The sequence below is a fragment of the Rhinolophus ferrumequinum genome, chromosome 9 (assembly GCF_004115265.2).
Source record: "Rhinolophus ferrumequinum isolate MPI-CBG mRhiFer1 chromosome 9, mRhiFer1_v1.p, whole genome shotgun sequence".
Classification (NCBI taxonomy): Eukaryota; Metazoa; Chordata; class Mammalia; order Chiroptera; family Rhinolophidae; genus Rhinolophus; species Rhinolophus ferrumequinum.
In genome coordinates, this window is record NC_046292.1 from 55,073,147 (window position 1) to 55,093,202 (window position 20,056).

A 20,056-nucleotide genomic window follows, 5' to 3' on the forward strand; every position below is an offset into this window, starting at 1 on the left:
CATTGTGGTTATGTAGGAGAATACTCCTGTTCTTAGGTGATGCGTAATGAAGTGTTAGATATTGTGGCAACTATGAAAATGTGCTGCTTAGAGCTCCTGTCTCTGGGCAGCATAACTGGCTGCTCCCGTAGCTGCCCTTCTCGTTCCATCCCCATGTCCAAGCCAAGAACACACTTCCTGTAGGCTTCTCCCAGCCAATGACTGTGCACAGTCAGGGTGCTAATGGAAGCCTATTCCTGCCAGGGGTGGATGTCTTTAATAGCCAAGTTTGGCTCAAGGACTTTCCATTGGCCGGTCAAAACTTTCTTAGAAATGTGCTGCCTTCCGAGACTCTTCCTCCCCAATCCTCCTTCCTTTTTCGCTTCACAGGAATCTCAAGTCTCACTCTGCTTTCTGTTGCTTCTTGCTCTCCCCAATTTTATCTCTCAAAGGATTCATATATGTGTATGTGTGTGTACACACACATACACACAAATGAGGTCTGCCAATTAAGTTTGCGAACTTGGCACCGTGCGCTTACATTGGCAGCACTGTACAAACAGCTCGGTAAGGTTTTATAACCTTGGTATATCAGGGTCTCACAGCTATGTTTGTGTCGATGTGTGACGGTGTCTTGCTGAGTGCTGTTCATTATTATTGTTGCGTGTTTTTATGTGTCGTTGCAAGAATGTCTAAGCTTGAATTAGAGCAAGAACAAGCATTAAGTTTCTTGTTAAACTTGGCAAGAGTGGAAGTGAAATCAGGGACATGTTAGTCCAAGTTTATGGGGATAATGCCATGAAGGAAATGGCAGTGTGCAAATGGATTAAATGTTTTTCTGAGGGGAGAGAAAGTGTCACTAATGAAAAGAGTTCAGGGCAGCCACTAACAAGCAGAACTGATGAAAACATTGCAAAAATTCATCGAATTGTGCGTCAAAATCGTCAGCTGACTGTGAGAAGCATAGCAAACCAAGTAAACATTGATAGAGGAACAGTTAGAAAAATCTTAACTGAAAATCTTGACATGAGAAAGGTGTGTACAGAAATGGTCCTGAAGGAGCTCACTGATGAACAAAAGCAAAGGGGTGAACAAATAACAGTAATGGAACACCCTCCCTACTCATCTGATCTGACCTCCAGTGACTTCTTTCTTTACCCAAAGATAAAGAAATATGGAAAAAAAGACATTTTGAAGACATTTCATAACACCAAAAGTAATACGACAACAGCTCTGATGACCACTCTAGGAAAAGAGTTCCAAAATTGCTTTGAAGGGTAGACTAGGTGCTGGCATTGGTGCATAGCTTCCCAAGGGGACTAGTTCAAAGGTGTCTATAGTGATATCCAGCAATGAAGCATGTAGCATTGTTTCTAGGACGAGTTTGCAAACTTAATTGTCAAACTTGTACATAGCTTCCCACATTGTCAACATTTCCGACCAGTGTGGTACATTTGTTACAATTGATGAACGTATATTATACCTTATTATCACTCAGAGTCCATAGTTTCTATTATAGTTCACACTTGGTGCTCCATATTCTATCAGTTTGAACAAATTTATAATGACATGTATCTACCATTATAGTACCATACAGATTAGTTTCACTAAAAGTTTTCTGTGCTCTGCCTATCCATCTGTACTTCCCCCCTTATCCTGGAAACTTGAATTTTGTATTATCTCCATATTTTTGCCTTTTCCAAAATGTTATATAGTTAGAATGACACAGTATGTAGTCTTTTCAGATTGGCTCCTTTCACTCAGTAATATGCACTGAAGTTTCCTTATGTCTTTTTATGAATTGATAGTTCATTTCATTTTAGTATTGAAATTATTCCATTGTCTGGATGTATCACAGTTTATTTATCCATGCATCTACTGAAGGGCATCTTGGTTGCTTCCAAATTTTGGAAATTGTGAATAAGCTTCTGTAAATATCCATGTGCAAGTTTGTGTGTAGACATAAGTTTTCAACTCCTTTGGGTAAATACTAAGTAGGGAGTGTAACTGCTGGCTCTTTAGGTAAAAGTTATGTTTCATTTTGTAAGAAACTGCCAACCTCTTCCAAAGTGGCTGCACCATTTTGCATTTCCACCAGCAATGAGTAAGAGTTCCTGTTGCTCCATTCTCACCAGAATTTCATGTTGAGATGCAAGTGTAACTGCCAGAGAGGTAAAGTCTGCGTAAGTATAAGCCAGAAATTATGTGGAAGAAATCCTGATATATTTTGAAAAGCAAAACTGCAAATAAACATTTGCTAGACATATTCTATGTTTAAATTTGTACATTTAAACACTCCTGTTTTAAAGTAAACATTTTGGATATCCCGTGATCCATCCTATTCATCTAATTGTTCAAACAAAAGGAGGAAAAGAAAATAAAGCATTCTAGCAAGACTACCAGAAGCAGGTGCTGGGATTTGATTCCATGAAGTGTCTTCTTTGACTTTAATTTGTCTTTGAGGATAGGCGCAGGGCATGAGAAATACTTCAAAGACGTTATCTGGCCAGCTGTGTTTGGCCAAGCTGTTGTAGCTTTCTCAAAGCTTTCAAAATTATCAAGTAACAACATACATCTCCTAACTATTACTGTATCAGGAAAAAAACACTGCAAACAGCATCACAACTTTTCAGAATTCTTTATCATGTCATAAATCAGCTGCAGTCAAACTGCAATGCCTCCACTCAAGCTATAACAAGGCAATGTCAGCATTAAGATGTAATGTTCCGCAGATGCCAGTTTTAACAAGAGCTGTAATAAGTGTCAGAGGAAACATTATCACTTGGTAGCTCTTTCAAGTTGGAAATGTGACTTTTACCAATCTTCTAAAGTAATTGTTTGACTTCAAATTTACATACCACCTTAAAAGAGGAAACAATGGTTGGTTCTTACTCGTACTGTCCAGAATTTTAATCAGTTTTGCTCTTTTTCTTATCTTGAATATATTTTACCTCCATCCATAGTCATCATCATTTACCTGGTAGCTTCTAGATGGAAGGGAAATTCCTGGGATTTTCTTAAGAGTTCCTATGACATTTAAAGACTCTTCTTGATGTTTGACAACCCTCACAACACTGCCAGCACGAATAATAACTATTGAATGTCCAATGTCTAAAAAAAAACCCACAAAAAAAACAAAACAACCTTACCAACTTCTAATCCCTGAACATTATGGAAGACATGAAAAGGGTGGTTCATGTTTTTCAGGTGCTGATAGCTGAGTGAAGGATACAGAAGTACACATAGATAATGAATGGTTGTTACATTTACATGGTGTTTGTACACTACTAAGGTCATACAGATTTAGTGTTTAATCCTTACAATAATCTGATGAGATAGTTCTTAACGATTCAGGTCACATAAATAATTGAGTAATTTTTTTACAAGAATCTTTATTCTCAGAGCTGACCTAGAATCAAAGTCTTGTTTTCCTAAATTCACTGTTCTTTCTACTAGTATGCTATGACTGTTAACCAAACTCAGGTTTGGCTGCTTGCCACTCGGGAGCCAAAGACTGAAAGACAAGTGTTGGTAGAAAGAAAAGGAGGTTTATTCAAAATGCCGGCATTCCAGGCAGACGGGGGACTGCTGTCACAAATGTCATCTTCCCTGTTCCTAGAATGGTCAAGGGGGTTTATAGGTACACAAAAAGAGGCAGAACAAACGAAAGAGGAAGTTATTTATGTGACTCCTTAGAGCTGACATACACGGAAGGCTTCCTGGGGTCCAGTTCGTTTCACGATGGCTATGTCAAATCCTGTCGAACCCCGTCATAGAGGTGATTCTTATGTCATCTAATGGAAATTGCTGGCCAGAATTGCAGTCCCATTGCCAATGTCCAAATATCTGAGGGCTGAATCAGTTTCTTTTAAGTCAGTGCTCTGCCAATTAATCAAATTAATGAAGTATGCATGTAGCCTCAAGAAAACAAAGTTATTAAACCAGGTAGGAGGGAAAGGAAAAAACAATAAACTAAATTGTTAATCTTTAAAAGTACATTGTCACCCTTACATAACCATAAGAGTTTAAACTAAAAAGAACGATTGTAAGATGTGGAAATTGGTTGAAACTTCACGAGAAGTAACTGATTACTAAAGATAAGAGGACTGGCATCACCTGAAAAGCTGGCAGTACTAAAGATATAAGTCTTGCCGTAGAGGCAGGCATTTGCTGGGCCCTCTCAGGACTATTCTATAGATTACCACCATACGCACTCTTACATCCATTGTCCTCCTGATCACCAAACTCTGTTTAGCAACCTTCTGAGAGCTTCTTTCGCAGTGGGACAAAATCTGAAAGACCAAGAGTAACATGCTGGTCAGAGAAGAAACAAGAGCTCTGGATTTCTTTGCTTTTTAACTTACGCAGTTTGATTGCTTCTTCGGAACCTACTCCTCCTAAGAAAGGGCTTTTAAATTGGGGGGCTAAAGTAACCCTTTTGAGATATGTAATCACTAATAATCTTTGGAATCATAAAATCTTCGTATATCTTCTAGAAGACATAATGACTTAAAGTGCTTTCTACCTGTTTATTTGTTCTTTTGCTCTATTTAAGATTGTTCACATATCGTAAGTGAAGATATACGTGTATGCTTTATTATTCTGTGAGGAATGTATCATTTATTTGTTTGAGTTGTCATCCTTGTTCTTTCTGACGAGAAACCAACTAATTAATTCTCTAATGCTGGCATTTATTTCCTTTATTTTTTTACTGAAGAAACAGTATGTGTTAGGCTTATATTACATGAATTTTTTCACAAGTATTATTGTATTACTCTTTATTTAAAAAAAAAAAAACTCACAATGCTACAGAAGAGAATTTGAAGCTCAGTAAATTAATTTCTTCCCCCAAAGTCACTCAGTTGGTTAAATGGCAGAACTGATGTTTGAACACAAAAACTTCCATCCCCAGTCCCTTACTTGTTCCACTTGCACAACGCTCTCTAACCAACCTTCAAAGGCCTGAGTTTGGGATCACTCCGAATCATCGTTTCCTGGAGACCAGACACTCAAACTGATGTTTGCCTTTGTTTTCATGACTATACAGGGTGTGTGGGTAACATTTATAAGACTGTTTTTTCCATCATCCTAGAGTTAAATAGAAGAGTTGTATACAAATCAAAACCCAAAAAAAAGCCCACTAAATTGTTTAGGAATAAAACGTCCTGCCGTGCTGGATAAGTGCAGAACATAAAGTATCTACAACATGTTGGGTAGTTTGTAAACGTCCTTAGAATACTAATCATTTGCCACGTCCGTGCTGCATGCAAAGTCTAGGTAGCTTTGAATAAAATCACCTTTTGGCTTTGTTTCAGATGGTAGATTCATGGGTAGCTCGGTAGCATAAAGCCAACATCATGAAATATGCGTGTTGTTGAACTATTTAGTCGCTTATCATATTTTCTATTAAAATACTCGCATTAGATTCTGTAAACACTATCAAGGTAATTCATCCTTTCATGTTTTAGTTTAGCTCCTCCTTCAGATGCGATAGGTCCCCTCCACCACCACCTCGCTTACCCCCACTCCCTCTTCACCCTTCCCACACCACACCTCTCTCCTTCATTTTGTCCCTTTCTTCCTTCTCTGTGTCCAGCCTTTTCTCATTAGTCATTATTATTGTACTTTGTTGACTTTATTTTCTTCAATTTATCGACTCCACTATTTTAACACTCGTCCTCTTTGCTTCCATTGAAAACAATACTAAAAATGATTGTTCCTAAATTAATGTGGCAGATTATAAATTTAAGCCATACTTTTCAATTTAGTTTTTTTTTAAAACCATTCTGTGTGACCCTGTCAAAGTATGTGTGGAGGAAAGTAAATGAAGCCAACTAGATGTGAATTCTAATAATAATTCTGACACTTTTACCAAGTGTGTGGCCTTAGGAAAATGATTTTAAGCTTCTGATTCTCTTCAGCTGTAAGATGAAATATTAATAACACCATATAAGGCTACTACAGAGATTAAATGAGAGAAGGAATTCAAAGTACCGAGCTGTGTTACCTTGGGAAGTTATTTAACCTTTCTGCGGTTCAATTTCTTCATGTTTAAAATGGCATAATAATTATATCTACTTCATTGGGTTGTGCAATAATTAAACTGATTAACATATTGCTTAGAACTATGTCTAACACATAATGATATATGTGTTACGTATTATTATTATTTAATACCTAACACCTTAAATGGAGATCGCCTATAGATAGTTCTTGTCTACAAATGGGAGACTAATAAACATGTTTTTAGCTTATTGACTTGTCCAAAAGGGATAAGTGCTCAATGTGTACAAAGCATAACTGGATAGATGTAGAAGATATTAGAAAAATAGAATGGATAGGACATGGTGACTGATTTTATTAAGGAGTTGAAGGATAGGAAAGAATCAGGGGTAATTCCCAGATTTTTATTTGGATAACTTAATTCATGGTGATTTCCTGCTTTAAGAGAAGAGAAGCAAGCTTTGGGCAAAAAGAAGGGCTCAGGATGTTATATTGTATGAGGACTAAAGAGCCCATTGCATTTAGCAAAACAGAAAGTCACATTGGAAAGGTTTATAAAAGTGGTAGGGAAAAAGTGACACTAGTGGACTGAAGAGGGTATGGTCAATAAAGAAGTAGAAGCAGTAAGTGTAAGAGAGCCCTTGAAGAATATTGACTATAAAGAGAAGAAGAGAAATAGAATGTTGTCCAGAGAGTTACTTTATAACATGCAGGATTTTCTATCAGTAGCTATATTGGTTATTCAGAACAATGATGTTTCTCAAGCGACCAAGTCTTAGGTGGTAAAGGATAAAAAGTGGTTTAAGAATGGTTTTAATCTATCTGGGGAGCTAGATATGTAAAAGAGAAAATAAAATAAGAAAAGAGAGCATAGACAAAGTACCAAATATATGGTACTGGAAATAGTGTTATAGGCATTCAGTCTCAGAGTCATTGATGTGGGCTAGAATATTTGGGTAATGTTTCAAAAAGGAAGCAAGGCTTAAGCTTGTTCTAGAAGCAGGGCTAGGACTTCAGTGGTCAGGAAGAGCATGGGGGTAGGGAATAAGTAGGGTGACTAGAGCTTCTGGCAGAAGGGCCTGGTTTACACATGGCAATCAAGCAGTATAATAGGTGCAAAATAAGTATTAACCAAATATTTTCTGGGTAAATTCGGGTTATGGAGGAAGCTGACAGGTAAGAATTTGCCTGGAGTAAAACTACAAAAAGAAAATTAAGATCTCAGGTCTCAGAGAATTTATTTTGAGTCACAAATTTAGATGTTTGTAGAAATTAAGAAACAACAATTTCGTCTGAGTAATTACAGAATTTGACTCTATGGAATTTAGGGAAAGTTACTGCTGAATATAACCACAGTATAAAAATCTCCCGATAATTCCCACTCTTTTTTGCCCTTTACTCCTCTGGTATAAAGGAAAAATGTCAATTCAATCAAAGTTTATTAATCACCAATAAGTTCCCCGGCTCATGGGTCTTGCTCCTGTGCAGATTATAATCCTATTGCAGACAAGCACTGTGAAAACCAGGATAAGAAGAAGTTGCTGGACAGGGTGTTGAAAAACTGGGGATATTTATTTAGAGGAAACGTTGGAAGTGAATTCAAATTTGGAGGAGACAGCATGAAGAAAAGAAAGGACAGAGGAAGGAAGGAGCCAGGGGATACTGTGGGGACAGTCACACAACATTGACAAAGGGTTAGAACTAAAATAGCCCTAAACGGTCATGGTTGATAACTTACATTTTTGTGACTAATACTTCTATCCCATGGGGATAGACTATCTAGTGTCTTGGGGGAAAAAAAAAAACAGCTCCTCTTCTCAGCAACTGAAGAGATGCTGAATGGTTCAGTGAGTTTTTAAAAAATAGACTCTTTCGTTTCTTTGAATTTTCAAAGTGTCCTTGATGAAAGGCATGTGGAGCTAAGTACATTTTTCACCTGTCCTTTAGCCGAGACATGGGCGTTTAGTCCCTCTGTGCTCACTGAGGGGGGATGGAGATACCACAGTAAAAGCGGTAGCTTCGGATTAGTCCAGTAGGTAAGCAGTTTCTTCTCCTGTGTTACCTACAAATCCCCGCTTCCCAAAGGGCTGTGAACAAATTCCCCTGAAGCCATACTTACTTTAAACCCTCATTTGTGGCTCCTTCTGAGAGGTAAGAAGGGGACATTCCTTAGAGGTGGAGCTCAGCAGGAGCACAGCCTCTGCTTGTCAGAGATAGAGTTGCCTCTCCTGCTCTCCTGGTGTCGCCCAAGTCCGAGGCTGCTCTACTCAATGCAGAAAATTTTATTTGTTGATAAAGCTCAGCTCTCTCCTCAGCTGTTATTTTTAAGCTCAGCCCTCCTCTGCTCAACGCATGTATACCTACTTCTGCTCGGCACACAAAATATCAATGGTTTCTGCTATGCCGAACGCCCAAGATTTCTCTTCTCTTACTTGTTTGTTTTCTCGGGGTTTTTTTTAAGGGGAACAGGACTTTATTGGGGAACAGTATGTACTTCCAGGACTTTTCTTTTTCCACGTCAAGTTGTTATCCTTTCAATCTTAGTTGTGGAGGGCGCAGCTCAGCTCCAGGTCCAGTTGCCATTTCTAGTTGCAGGGGGCACAGCCCACCATCCCTTGCGGCAGTTGAACCTGCAACCTTGTGGTTAAGAGGACGCGCTCCAACCACCTGAGCCATCTGGGAGCTCAGCGGCAGCTCAGCTCAAGGTGCCGTGTTCAATCTTAGTTGCAGGGGGCAGAGCCCACTATCCCTTGCGGGACTCGAGGAATTGAACTGGCAACCTTGTGGTTGAGAGCCCACTGGCCCATGTGGGAATCGAACCGGCAGCCTTCAGAGTTAGGAGCACGGAGCTCCAACCACCTGAGCCACTGGGCCGGCCCCTCTTACTTGGTTTTTCATATATTTCTGCTCTTACTCTCTCCTCTGTCTGTTTCTTTTTCTTTTTTGCCCCCAGTAGTGTCGGGTATTTAATTCTATTATGCAGAGATGGAATCAGAGACCTTTTGTGTCTGAGTGTTCAATAGATGCTCGGAGGGCCTACGACACGTTGCCAAAGAGTTAGTATTGGATCTGGTTTCTTAAACGTGAATAAGAAGAGTCCTATGACACTGTTCAGTACAAGTAGTTGGCGCCCTTAGCATCTATATCTCCACATTTAACAGGGGCTGGAGACATGCTTGAAACCTCGGAAATCAGGGAAAAGGAAGCAGGTGGTGCAGGAAAAAGAACAGTTATTAGTCAGGAGATCCATTAGGTGACATTGGCAAAAAACAAAGCTCTTAAAATTCTTCCTTTTAAAAGGATTATTTAATAATTTCTAATATCCCTTCCAACTCTAAAATATTACTTGCTATATCACTTGTTTGTATATGTCCCCCAAGTTTCTGCTTCATAGATATTCATATTATTTTCCTGTTGGTGTTTTGTTTGGGAAGACCTATGTCCTGTCATTACATGTAAATGTCCAGTGCATTTCAGCACTTACCTACAGAGTGTGGTTTGCTAGGGACCTCAGGGTTTTTAGTATTTCTAAAAATCAGTGTTCAGAAAAATCACTAGGAAGGAGTATTTAGATCTGGTGGAAGAGCAAAGTTGGAAACTTCTTGATGCTTTTAGTTTTGTGACTTTATTTTAATATCCAGACTAGTTAATTACTACTTTTCCACATTTGGATATCACATACCTTTCTCATTTTCTTCATTCCTCACAGTTTTGACTAAGTGCTTTGTGGGAGAAATTTTCCCACACTGTCGTCCTATGACCCCTTCCCCAGCCCTCCCCCCCGCCCAAATACAGGTTTCACAACCAGCAGTCTAAAGTGAAAACCCTTTGCTCATCCCTGGCCCCAAGGCATTGGAAAAATGTTAGACCCTGGGAAGAAAATATATTCCATATGGTGTTTTCCAATACCTTTCTTCCCTTTCTCAATTTTAAATTAACATAAAACAAACAATATGTAATGAATGCATAGCTGTTGTCTCCTTGATAGTACCTTGATTGTCACTTCAGCATTCCAAATTGTTCCATTTTGCAGTTTGCCTACTTAAAGTCCCTCATAAGATTATACCCTGTTAAGGAGGATAAGCAGAAACTGTAGCCATACCTAGAAGTGGCAATTATACTTGCTTGTTGCTTCTAGGGCATTAACTTATAGGAATCTCACAATCAATAGTGTGTGTGGTGAAATTTAGTCATTATCACTCTTGTACTGGGATTTAATGGTGCTGAGTACATAGTAAAAGTGGAGTTTTGGGTTTTTTTTTGTTTGTTTGTTTTTTTTTCACAGTACCCTCAATAAATGAGTTTAACCACAATACAAATCTTATAATCCACTTCTTCAATTCCACTGGCAGGGGGACAAATCCAATAGCTTTAGAGGTAAGCCTTCAAATATACTTCTACTGACAGACTGAAGTTTGTTTTAAGAAAAATCAAGGTTCTGCAATCCTTTGCATTTATTGGCATTTTCTGTTTCCATGGCTTCCAAGAGTTCACTGAAATTAGGCTTTCAGTGTTTAGACGTTCATGATATGCGGCTTTGGTAAATTCCTTCTCTCTTAGCTAGATTATGTCCAAGATCTGTATATTGCTATTCTTGAACGAGTTTGGGGCGCTTGTCAACATGGCTTTTCCCCTGCAAGCCTTTCCTGAAGAGCTAAGGGTAGATACACGTTATCTCAAGTCACTCGGTATTTAGCCAAACTTGGATCGCTTCCTAGCAATAGGCAAAAATAAAATTACAGATCTTAGGGAAGAACTACCTTCCAAGGGATTAGCAGAGAAATCTAGGCTTGGGCTTCACTAGCTTTTGGCAAGGAAAGGTGCCCTGATGAGATAAAATCTAAAAAATAGAGTTCCATGTGCTTCACTTTTCTTGCAGAAGAACAACAAAATCCTCTGGTTGTGGTAGGAGTCCTGGAATAATTTATGTTGCGCCCCAAAGTACAGAAGAGGTATCAAGAATATAGCTTTATTTGGCTCTGAAGCAAATGATTTCTGATATGATTTCTGATATGATTTCTGATATTACTATACAATTGTTACCAGGTTTCTATGTGCAGCCCAAACTCTGAGGGACCCTCCACTGGTTGCTGAGGGTCTATTCACCACATAACATACATAAGGAAATGTCAATAAGGTCTGTGAACCTAATTGTGCTGTCTCCATTATCTGGGCCTCAAATCCAGTACCTCCAGCACTTACCACTCATAAAGATAATGCTTTTTTGATTCGTTTTTGTTACCTAATGTTATAAGAACCAGAGATAAAAACGTAAAATCAGAGACAGAAAGACACCGAAAAAGAGAGGCTATGAGAATACCTGTGTCTACAAGGAGCTCAGCTAGAGGACTTGGGATTTCTTAGGGAAGGGGACAGATCTCCAAAGCAAGCAGATGTGAGCTGCACAGCATTTGCGGGTATAGTTATCACCCTACATTATATTTGAAACAAAGTAGAAGCTTTTCGGGGTATGGGGGGTCACGTACTCAGAGGTAAAGAAGCCACATTGAGTTTGGCAGTGGCAAAGGTTCCCAAGGGGTTTTCCAGGGTGCTCAAGAGGAGAGAACAGTGTGGATGCCTATGTGGAAGCTCAAGGAGGTGGTGCTCCCAGGACAGGCCTGTCGCAGGAGGACAGTGTTAGAGCATCACGTTAGGAGCGTGGGCAACGTGTGGCAGCAGGCAGATCCGGGACTCCTCAGCATTAGGTCTGAATGATTGCTTGTCAGGCAGATCTGTTTGTAAACTAATGACTTTCACAGTGTGATGAGATTGAAAATGAAGCCTAATTGCTTCCACTGATTTAACCCTTGGAAGCCTTCCAGGCATGCCCATAGCCATGTGTCCTTAATCATGTAAGTTAATCACCTTCAGGCATATAGCAGAAAGCTGTGGCTTATAGGGAGTGCGGGAAGCACTACTGTTCTTACTAGATTTACATTTTCTAGGGCTGTCATCTATTCAAATAAGGACCCTGAGCGGTTGGCCATGGTGCCCTTAAACTAGTGTTTGTTAATAGCACCTGACACAGGCAATTACATGGCTCTGTAATTCAGAAAAAAAAATGAATTAATATTTATGCTTTTTTTCTTAAGTAATGTAAAGAAAAAAAAATCTTAAGGACAGCCAAGTGAGAGAAGCAAGTCACCTTGATCCTTCTAAGGCCACCATGAACTTTAGTCCAGCTCTGGAAGAAAGTCAGAATTGGAAAATGGTCTAATAATCAGGCCAGTCTGATTAATAGTGACAATTAGTATTGGACTATAGTGCATAACCAACTGATTATGAATCATTTGAACACTTTAGGTAAATTTTCAATACAGGCAATTAAAATGGAAAGACTCATGATGCTTACATAATGACTTCATTAAATTAATTCAGTTCTGAGGTTGGAGAAATTTTTCTTTTGTCACAGGGAACCAGCAGGATTTAACTTCCATTTACTTTTGTTTAAAAGAGAACTGGAGAAAACACTTGAAAGATATAAACACACACGCACACACACGCACACACCACATTGAAAAATGGCTTATTCTTTTCTGAAAGTGAACTGTGTTACTTGTGGAAGAAAGAACTGAAGGTCAGAGCATGGATGGTATTCACATTGTTTATATGGATGAAGTAAATTTTGCCTTCAGTTGTATTTTATATTCTGCTAAGTGCATGCATTGTTAACGTTAAAAGAACTTTATTGTGGAGTGATCTGTAAGGGACAGACACTTCAAAGAGATAGATACTCAGGTCTGTCACATAAACGATTGACCCAAATCATTTGCTTCACGATAAAAGACAAAGCCAAGTCCAAATACTGCAGTATCAATGCAGTGAGGGGAATAAAGATTCCTTTAGGTGAAATGTAGCCATTCAATCAAAGCAGTAATAGTTTTTTGGAATGAGACAATGGGAATGGAAGAGACTCTCTCCGTCTAAGAGTGAGATTTATAGTTTAGAAAGTGCGTTTGCCTTTGAGTTGTACAAACACTCTGTAAAGTAAGTCTCGTGTATTAATAATAATCAATACCTATATAGCAGTTCACAATTAACAAAATTCCATGCATTATCTCTTTTCCTTGCCTTCATTCCTCTCATAATTTTCAAAATTAAAAATGAAGACTCGAAAAGTCGAAGTATTATTATTTGTCCAAAAATCACAGGACTAGTAACAGAAAATCAATAGGTATTCTAACTGTGTTTTTGTCCTACATACTACCTCCTGTTCTTCCTATTTCTTAAGACCCTGTCTTCTGCTTCATGAATGACCTTCTTCAGAATTAATTCTTACAGTCACTGTATTCTTTGTTAGGTCACTCACAGGGAAAATCACTTTAAATTCTAGCTTCTGTATGATAATGTGACTTCCTTGTAGTTTGTATTTGATTCCCAGTCAGACCATAGTCTCTTTGAAGGCAGACACTGCAGTTTCTAGCACAGACATGGCCCTTCACAGCAGGAAGAGGAAACCTGTGCAAACCCCTCCTCACGCCCCATTCTAGCATATGATTTCCTCTGTAATGCAGGACGACCAATAATAGTGCCCTGTGAGTTGCCAGCACTGCAAGGCCGACTTGGCACAGAGCTAAGCAACTTGCTTCTGAGCTGAAGCCTCACTTGACACAACACAATTACAAATTAGCAAATAGCACTAGACTTTTGAAACCCCACTCACTTAGATAAAATATCAAAGTGTTAAATCCAGAAATGCCAAAAATTAGTGTAAGAATTAAGGACTTGTTGACCTTTATCTACTTATCTTCCTGTAATAACATAGTTTCACCATTATGCACTGCTCTCTCGAGAGCATTCCTCAGTAGCATTCATCTTGAATGATGTTTCTGGAGCATTTAGAAGGCAAGAGTGGATGCCTGTGCACAGCTTCTGTTGCGCATTTGTGTATTACAGTATCTGTTCACCATTTTTCTCCTTCCTTCAGTGTAACCTATCTCTTCTCATCTCCTGCCTCTTCTCTTCGATTCCTTGCTCCTAGATGGTGGGACTTGGGCTAACGATCTAGTTCCACCAATTACTGACAGGTTTGCGTATCTATCAAATTCAAATCAAAAAGGATCTGATGCAGAGCTGTTTCCCCAAAAGGTCATGTGCATGAAATGCTCCGTAAAGTGTCCGCTATAACAGAAGACTGCCTCTCCCCAGAATTTTATACAAAAACAAACAGATAAAAAGGCGGTCTCCTGGAGGAGAAAAAGCTTCGGAATGCCCATCACCATTCTTTGATTTCTTTCCTTGGATCCTGGTGATAGTCTGCGTGGCACTGACCCTCCATGTGCCTGGCCTCCTTCCTGGGTCAGATCGCAAGCTCCCTGTTCATAATGGCTACGCTTCATTCATCTACAAATGACATACCACCCGTGCTCTGGAAGGGTGGAAGGTTAGTCTTGACCTGCTGTGTCTTGGTGGTACAGAAGTATATTAGATTTATTTCCATGGAGCTGGTTGACATCAGTCTCCTTACTTACAGTTGTGCATTGAACACAGGTGTTTTGGGCACTAGCTGGTAGGCCTCTCTTCACCCAAGCAGTGTTTCTGGAATTTCTGTCTAGACATCTAGTTGTAGCATCCTAGCTCCTTGGGGCCTGTCTGGATGATGTGGGAGTCAGCTTCTACTACAAACAGGCAGACTTTGGAGAATGAAACGTGAGTGCTGATTTCACCTCTTGAAGCTGTGATACTGGCCATCTGATATAACCACTCGGAGCCTCAATCACCCATCCGTAGACTAGAAATGCTAATACTAACCACATAGTGAGTTCCTGCCTGCCCACAGGAAGCTGTCACGCAATGTTTACTCCTTTCTGTCTTTAGTAACGCCCACTCTGTAGCCCCACCACTCCCACAATTTTCATTATTCCCACTCTTCCCAAAACTTGCAGTTTATGACATATCTCAGTAATAAACTCTTTAATAAAAATTGTGTCACTCCTATTGCCCTAGCTGGTTTCAGCTCCAAGCTTATCCCTTTCCCTAAGTACTCTCAACCCCACGGCTGACGACCCTTCACATGATCTTGGTGCTGTCACTGATTAGCAGGGATTCTGTCAGCTTCACCCCTGCCTGTCCCCCTCCATTTATTTCACTCCACACAGGACGTGTGGCTTAGCACTAACAAAAAAAAAAAATAGTATGAATCTTAGAGGTAGTTCTAAAACTCTAAAAACTAGTTATCTTTGTCAGCGAGTGGTGAAGAAGGAGTGAACCAATCCAAAAGGCCACCTTGAAGTGAATAGAAAATTTCATTTTGTCCCAGCACTTCGCAAAGTGCTCTCTCCTTCTGCAGTACCATTTTCATAGCATAGCATAGCCTTCCTGAAATTTGGTGCCACTTGCTCCTAAGAACTCACATTGTCCAGTGTTCCTAAATTGTCACTGCACCCTTTGTTTTGTTTAGTCTGCTTTTGTTTGTTTAGGACACCAGAGTTCACGTTGAATGGTATTTCAGTTCGATAAAAGTAATAGTTTTTTATCTGGTATATCCAGTCTTGCCAAGCACAACACTGACTTTAGTCAAGTTCCTCAGCCTCCCAAGTCAGCACTGTCCTTTACATAAAAACTCACAGGATTTTTTGTAAGACAACCCCTTCTAATTGGATACGTCATTGCGTTGTATTTAAGAACTCGAAACTAGAAATCTTGAAGGCGAGCCTTGTTTTTTTTTCCCCCTTTTCCTCTAAATCTAAGCTATCCCAAGATTTAGACATTTCTTTCTAAAGGAAAGAAATGGGAGAGTAGTGTAGGGTGGGTTCCCAGTGAGTCAGCAAGGTGGAGCAAGCAGAGCTCACCAGGCCGATCAGATTCAGATTTGGCCTGTGGGGTGGGCTCAACAGAGGAAAGATGGCACCTGCCTGCAGGCTGCACAGGAGGGAACCCCTTAGATGGAAAATGACAAGTGTCCTCCAGCCATCTTCCCAAGGCCACACACCTTAATCTGTCCTTTGTTCCTCTGATGACCCCTAAGTCACCGTCCCTTTGCCAGAGCCCAGGGTGAGTGAGTGAGCTGTGCACGGGCCCCTTAAGAGAACATCTGTTTTCCCCCCAATCTTCCATCCCACCCAGACAATTGGAATCCCCACTGTTTTTCACAGCCTGATGTTGTGGCGGCTCCTCTTCCTAGCACCAGAACTACGGGCTGGGGAGCCTGGTGTGGGGCTGGGGTCCCTCACTCCTCCAGGGTGAATCACCATGGCTGAGATAGCCCCCCTGATTCTCTATCTCCACATGGAGGTTTGGGACCATTCCATTTCACGTCTCCACCCCTCCTACCGTGTCCCCGAAAATAAGACCTAGCCGGACAGTCAGCTCTAATGCATCTTTTGGAGCAAAAATTAATATAAGACCTGGTATTATATTATATTATACCCCGTCTTATAGTATAGTAATACGACTGGGTCTTATATTACTATACTATAAGACGCATTAGAGATGATTGTCTGGCTAGGTCTTATTTTTGGGGAAACATGGTACCAGTCTTGACGTGGCTTCTTTATATCCTTAGTTATAAATCTTCATTTAGCAAGACTTCAGATGATTTTCCAGGTTGATTGTTTTGTAATTTAGTTGTAATTTTAATGTGTTCATGGAAGGAAGCAGGCATGGTGTTTATCTACTCTGCCATCTTGGATCTCTCCAAGCTAATTCTTTTTTAAAATCTACACTGTATTCTTTGAATTTTTATATTACCCACCTTCATCTTCACTTTCATTAGCCAATTATAAGTTCCTTGAAGATGGAATCTATAACTTGCATCACTTTGCTTCTCTCAGAGTGCCTTGATAATGTGAGAAAGTAAATATCATACCATGTTTCCCCGAAAATAAGACCTAAATGGAAAATAAGCCCTAGCATGATTTTTAAGAGTGACAGCACCTGAACATAAGCCCTAGTGCATTTTTTGGAGCAAAAATTAATATAAGACCCAGTCTTATTTTCGGGGAAACATGGTCCTTTTGGAAAAGGTCTGTAATGACACAAGGATGATTCATAAAATTAAATGATCACTTACTATTTGCCAGGTGCTGTTTTAAGATCTGAGATGGTCGCCTAAATGAACTGGGTCCTATATCTTTACTGCCACTAGCTATTTATATAACCTCTGTTGATACACTTAAATTCTCTGAGCTTTGGATGACTCCTCTAGAAACTAAAAGGGTTATACTAGGTTAGTTCTAATGTCTCTTCCAATTGTAGAGTTATCTGAATTTTAAATATTTATTATAGGTTAATGAGTGGTATTCTAAAAGTACTTGCTGATTAACTAATACTATAATCTTTACCCTTCCAAACTCATGGCTGTGTATTTTCAGTTTCTTTTAATTTATTGTTTGTTCAACAATATGTATTGAATACTCCTATATAATAAGCAGTATACTAAAAATGCTAGAAGTACAGAAATGAACATAATTCCTGCATCTGAGACATGCTGCCTCTCATACCCTACTGCACTGGGTGACCCAGTGACCAAATTCACTTAAGTTTTTCTGAATAAAAAAGTAAATTATTGCTAAACACTTTACCCCAACTTCAGCTAGAGAATCCTTCTTAGTAACATAAAAGAAATTTGGGGGCTTTCTAGATCCACAGTTTTAAGCTATTTCCTCAATGTGCTATTTTGGGAAAGGTGAGGCTTAAGTAGGTAGGTGTTCTATGAACCTTTCCCTATTTTTAACTAGAACAGCTCCATTTGCACATCTGTTTTATAGTTTGCGATTATGCTACTAATTTTTTTGTAACCACTGTTCTAGATAACTAATTGGAATTAAAAATAAAAGAATGGATAGGATGCTTTACCTATAATCATTTAATATGATTGATGAATCCTGCTCAGTATGTACTTGAATGATATCTATGAAATGAAACACTCATTATCCTGTGATAAGCTAAAGGACTGTGATATAGGAACTCCCTTAATTCTTCAGGGAATGTAGCAGTACAGCATGTAGATGCATTTTTCTTGCTGCAGTTGAACTTCTAGAGAGCTTCTAATGCTATAGCTCTCTTTGTCATGACAGAGTCTTTCTCATCACATGTATTAATTGGTCATTTGTAGTTCAAGACAGCATCGTGGAGGTTTTCTCTTGATATCCTCGATTACTTCCATGCTGGGCTCTTCCAAGCAAAGTGACCTTGAATACCTTCTAGATTTTTGATAGGTAAAGAAAGGATTAAGTATATAGCACAAAAGTTAGATTCATTAATTAAGTAAGAGAAGTTTAAAAGTAACTTTTTTATAAAGCTCAAGTCAGTAACCAGAAAGCACTTATATAAGTAACTCAATATCATACTGGACTTATTCAACACCAGAAAATGATATTTTCCTTATTTTGATCATGAAGCAAAACTATTAAGGATAGAGGAGATGAATAAATATAGTACAGCCTATGTGCACTAAAAGAACTCCTAATACTGAAATGATTCATTTATCTTTTCTTTAATTTTTTTTTCAATTATAGTTTACATTCAATATTATATTAGTTTCAGGTATATATCATGTTTCCCCAAAAATAAGACCTAGCCAGACAATCAGCCCTAATGTGTCTTTTGTAGCAAAAATTAATGTAAGACCCGGTCTTATTTATATAAGACCTGCTCTTATAGTAAAATAAGATTGTCCGGCTAGGTCTTATTTTCGGGGAAACATGGTAGCATAGTGGTTAGACATTTATATAACTTATGAAGTGATTCCCCCTGATAAGTCTAGTACCCATCTGACACCCTACATAGTTATTACCACATTATTAGCTATGTTCCCTATGCAGTACTTAAGAAAGACATTCAATAAGGCTTCAAAGACAATCTTGGGTCACGATGTGCTTGTCCATAAGATATCCAACAACTCAATTCACTAGAATGTGGGAGAAATGACTCTCTTTGGATGCTCCCAGCCTTGATTTACTTCTTGAAAAGAATATTCTTAGTTTATATTGAATTCTGAGATGGAAAGGAAACTTTGATGCCTTTGAACACTTTCTTCCCCAAGACCTTCAAAAGTGACTTAGCTGGTCTCATCTCGCAAGCCTTGGAAACACTCCTTTGTCCTGAGATTGTAGAAAGAACATATGGACCAGGATGTTTCCATCAATTCCTCTTCATGTCAGGCCCTGCCTTGACCTGTCCTTGTACCTAGGGTTCCTGAGAGCTATGACTCTAATATGCCCACAAATACCTTTTACTCTTTTCCTGTAACCCCAGTGGTGTCAGCAAATGAGCTTCAAAGAGCTGAAAATCTGATCTTCAGCTAATGAGTCTTTTTTGACTTCAGAGGATTTATCTAAAGTAGCCTACTCTGTATATTTTCCAATTTAGATATAATATGATTACAATCTTTAAATATTCCTTTTGAATTAGCAAAAACAAAAAAAAAAAAAGAAAAAAAAAACAGAGCCTGAGATCTCTGTTAGCTTTTGGGACTTGTTTAGATTATGGGGCAAACACATGATCATTATGGTTCTTTTCCCTAAGGGGCTAGTCACATTAGGAAATAAAGTTTACTCAAAGTCTGCTTTTTATTCCAGTCACAATATTCTTCTCTATGAGGACGGGCATGCTGTGGTGGCAGATTTTGGAGGTGAGATTTCCACGAATAGTTGGCATCGGTTTCTTTCTTCCTTCCTAGTTTGTGCCTAATATTGTACGACAAATATCAAAACAGATTTCACCCTGACAGTATTTCTCTAAATCATTCAAATTTCTGTGACCTTGGTTTTTAAAATTATATCTTTTGTTTTCAGTTTTTCCCCTTTGATATCCTCAGCTAAAAGAAAGAGAGAATATAAATAAGATAGAGGTTTTTTTCAGGTTTCAAAAATTCTAGCCATAATCTTTGACCTTGGTTTTAAGATATTTCCTTTGACGTGAATTTTATGTTCTGTTTCCCTCAGAATCAAGATTTCTACAGTCTCTGGATGAAGATAACATGACAAAACAACCTGGGGTTTGCTGCTGCTTGTGCTCCTTATAATTATGAAACAATTAAAATGTGTGAACTCAGCATGAGAGGAAGTGAGATGAGAGCAGCTTTCCAGGGAAGAAATGTCATTGTCTCAGGGGCAGGATTGTGCTTATGTTT

General features: G+C 39.0%; 1 protein-coding gene across 1 annotated transcript in view; it reads left to right on the plus strand.

Annotated features, from left to right (window-relative positions):
- Positions 1-20,056, plus strand: part of TNNI3K (TNNI3 interacting kinase) — a 273,108-nt gene that overhangs the window by 161,494 nt on the left and 91,558 nt on the right. The window contains exons 18-19 of the mRNA XM_033115870.1: positions 19,503-19,555; positions 19,869-19,921. Coding sequence (XP_032971761.1) covers positions 19,503-19,555; positions 19,869-19,921 — 106 coding nt within the window. The remainder of the gene's footprint in view (positions 1-19,502; positions 19,556-19,868; positions 19,922-20,056) is intronic.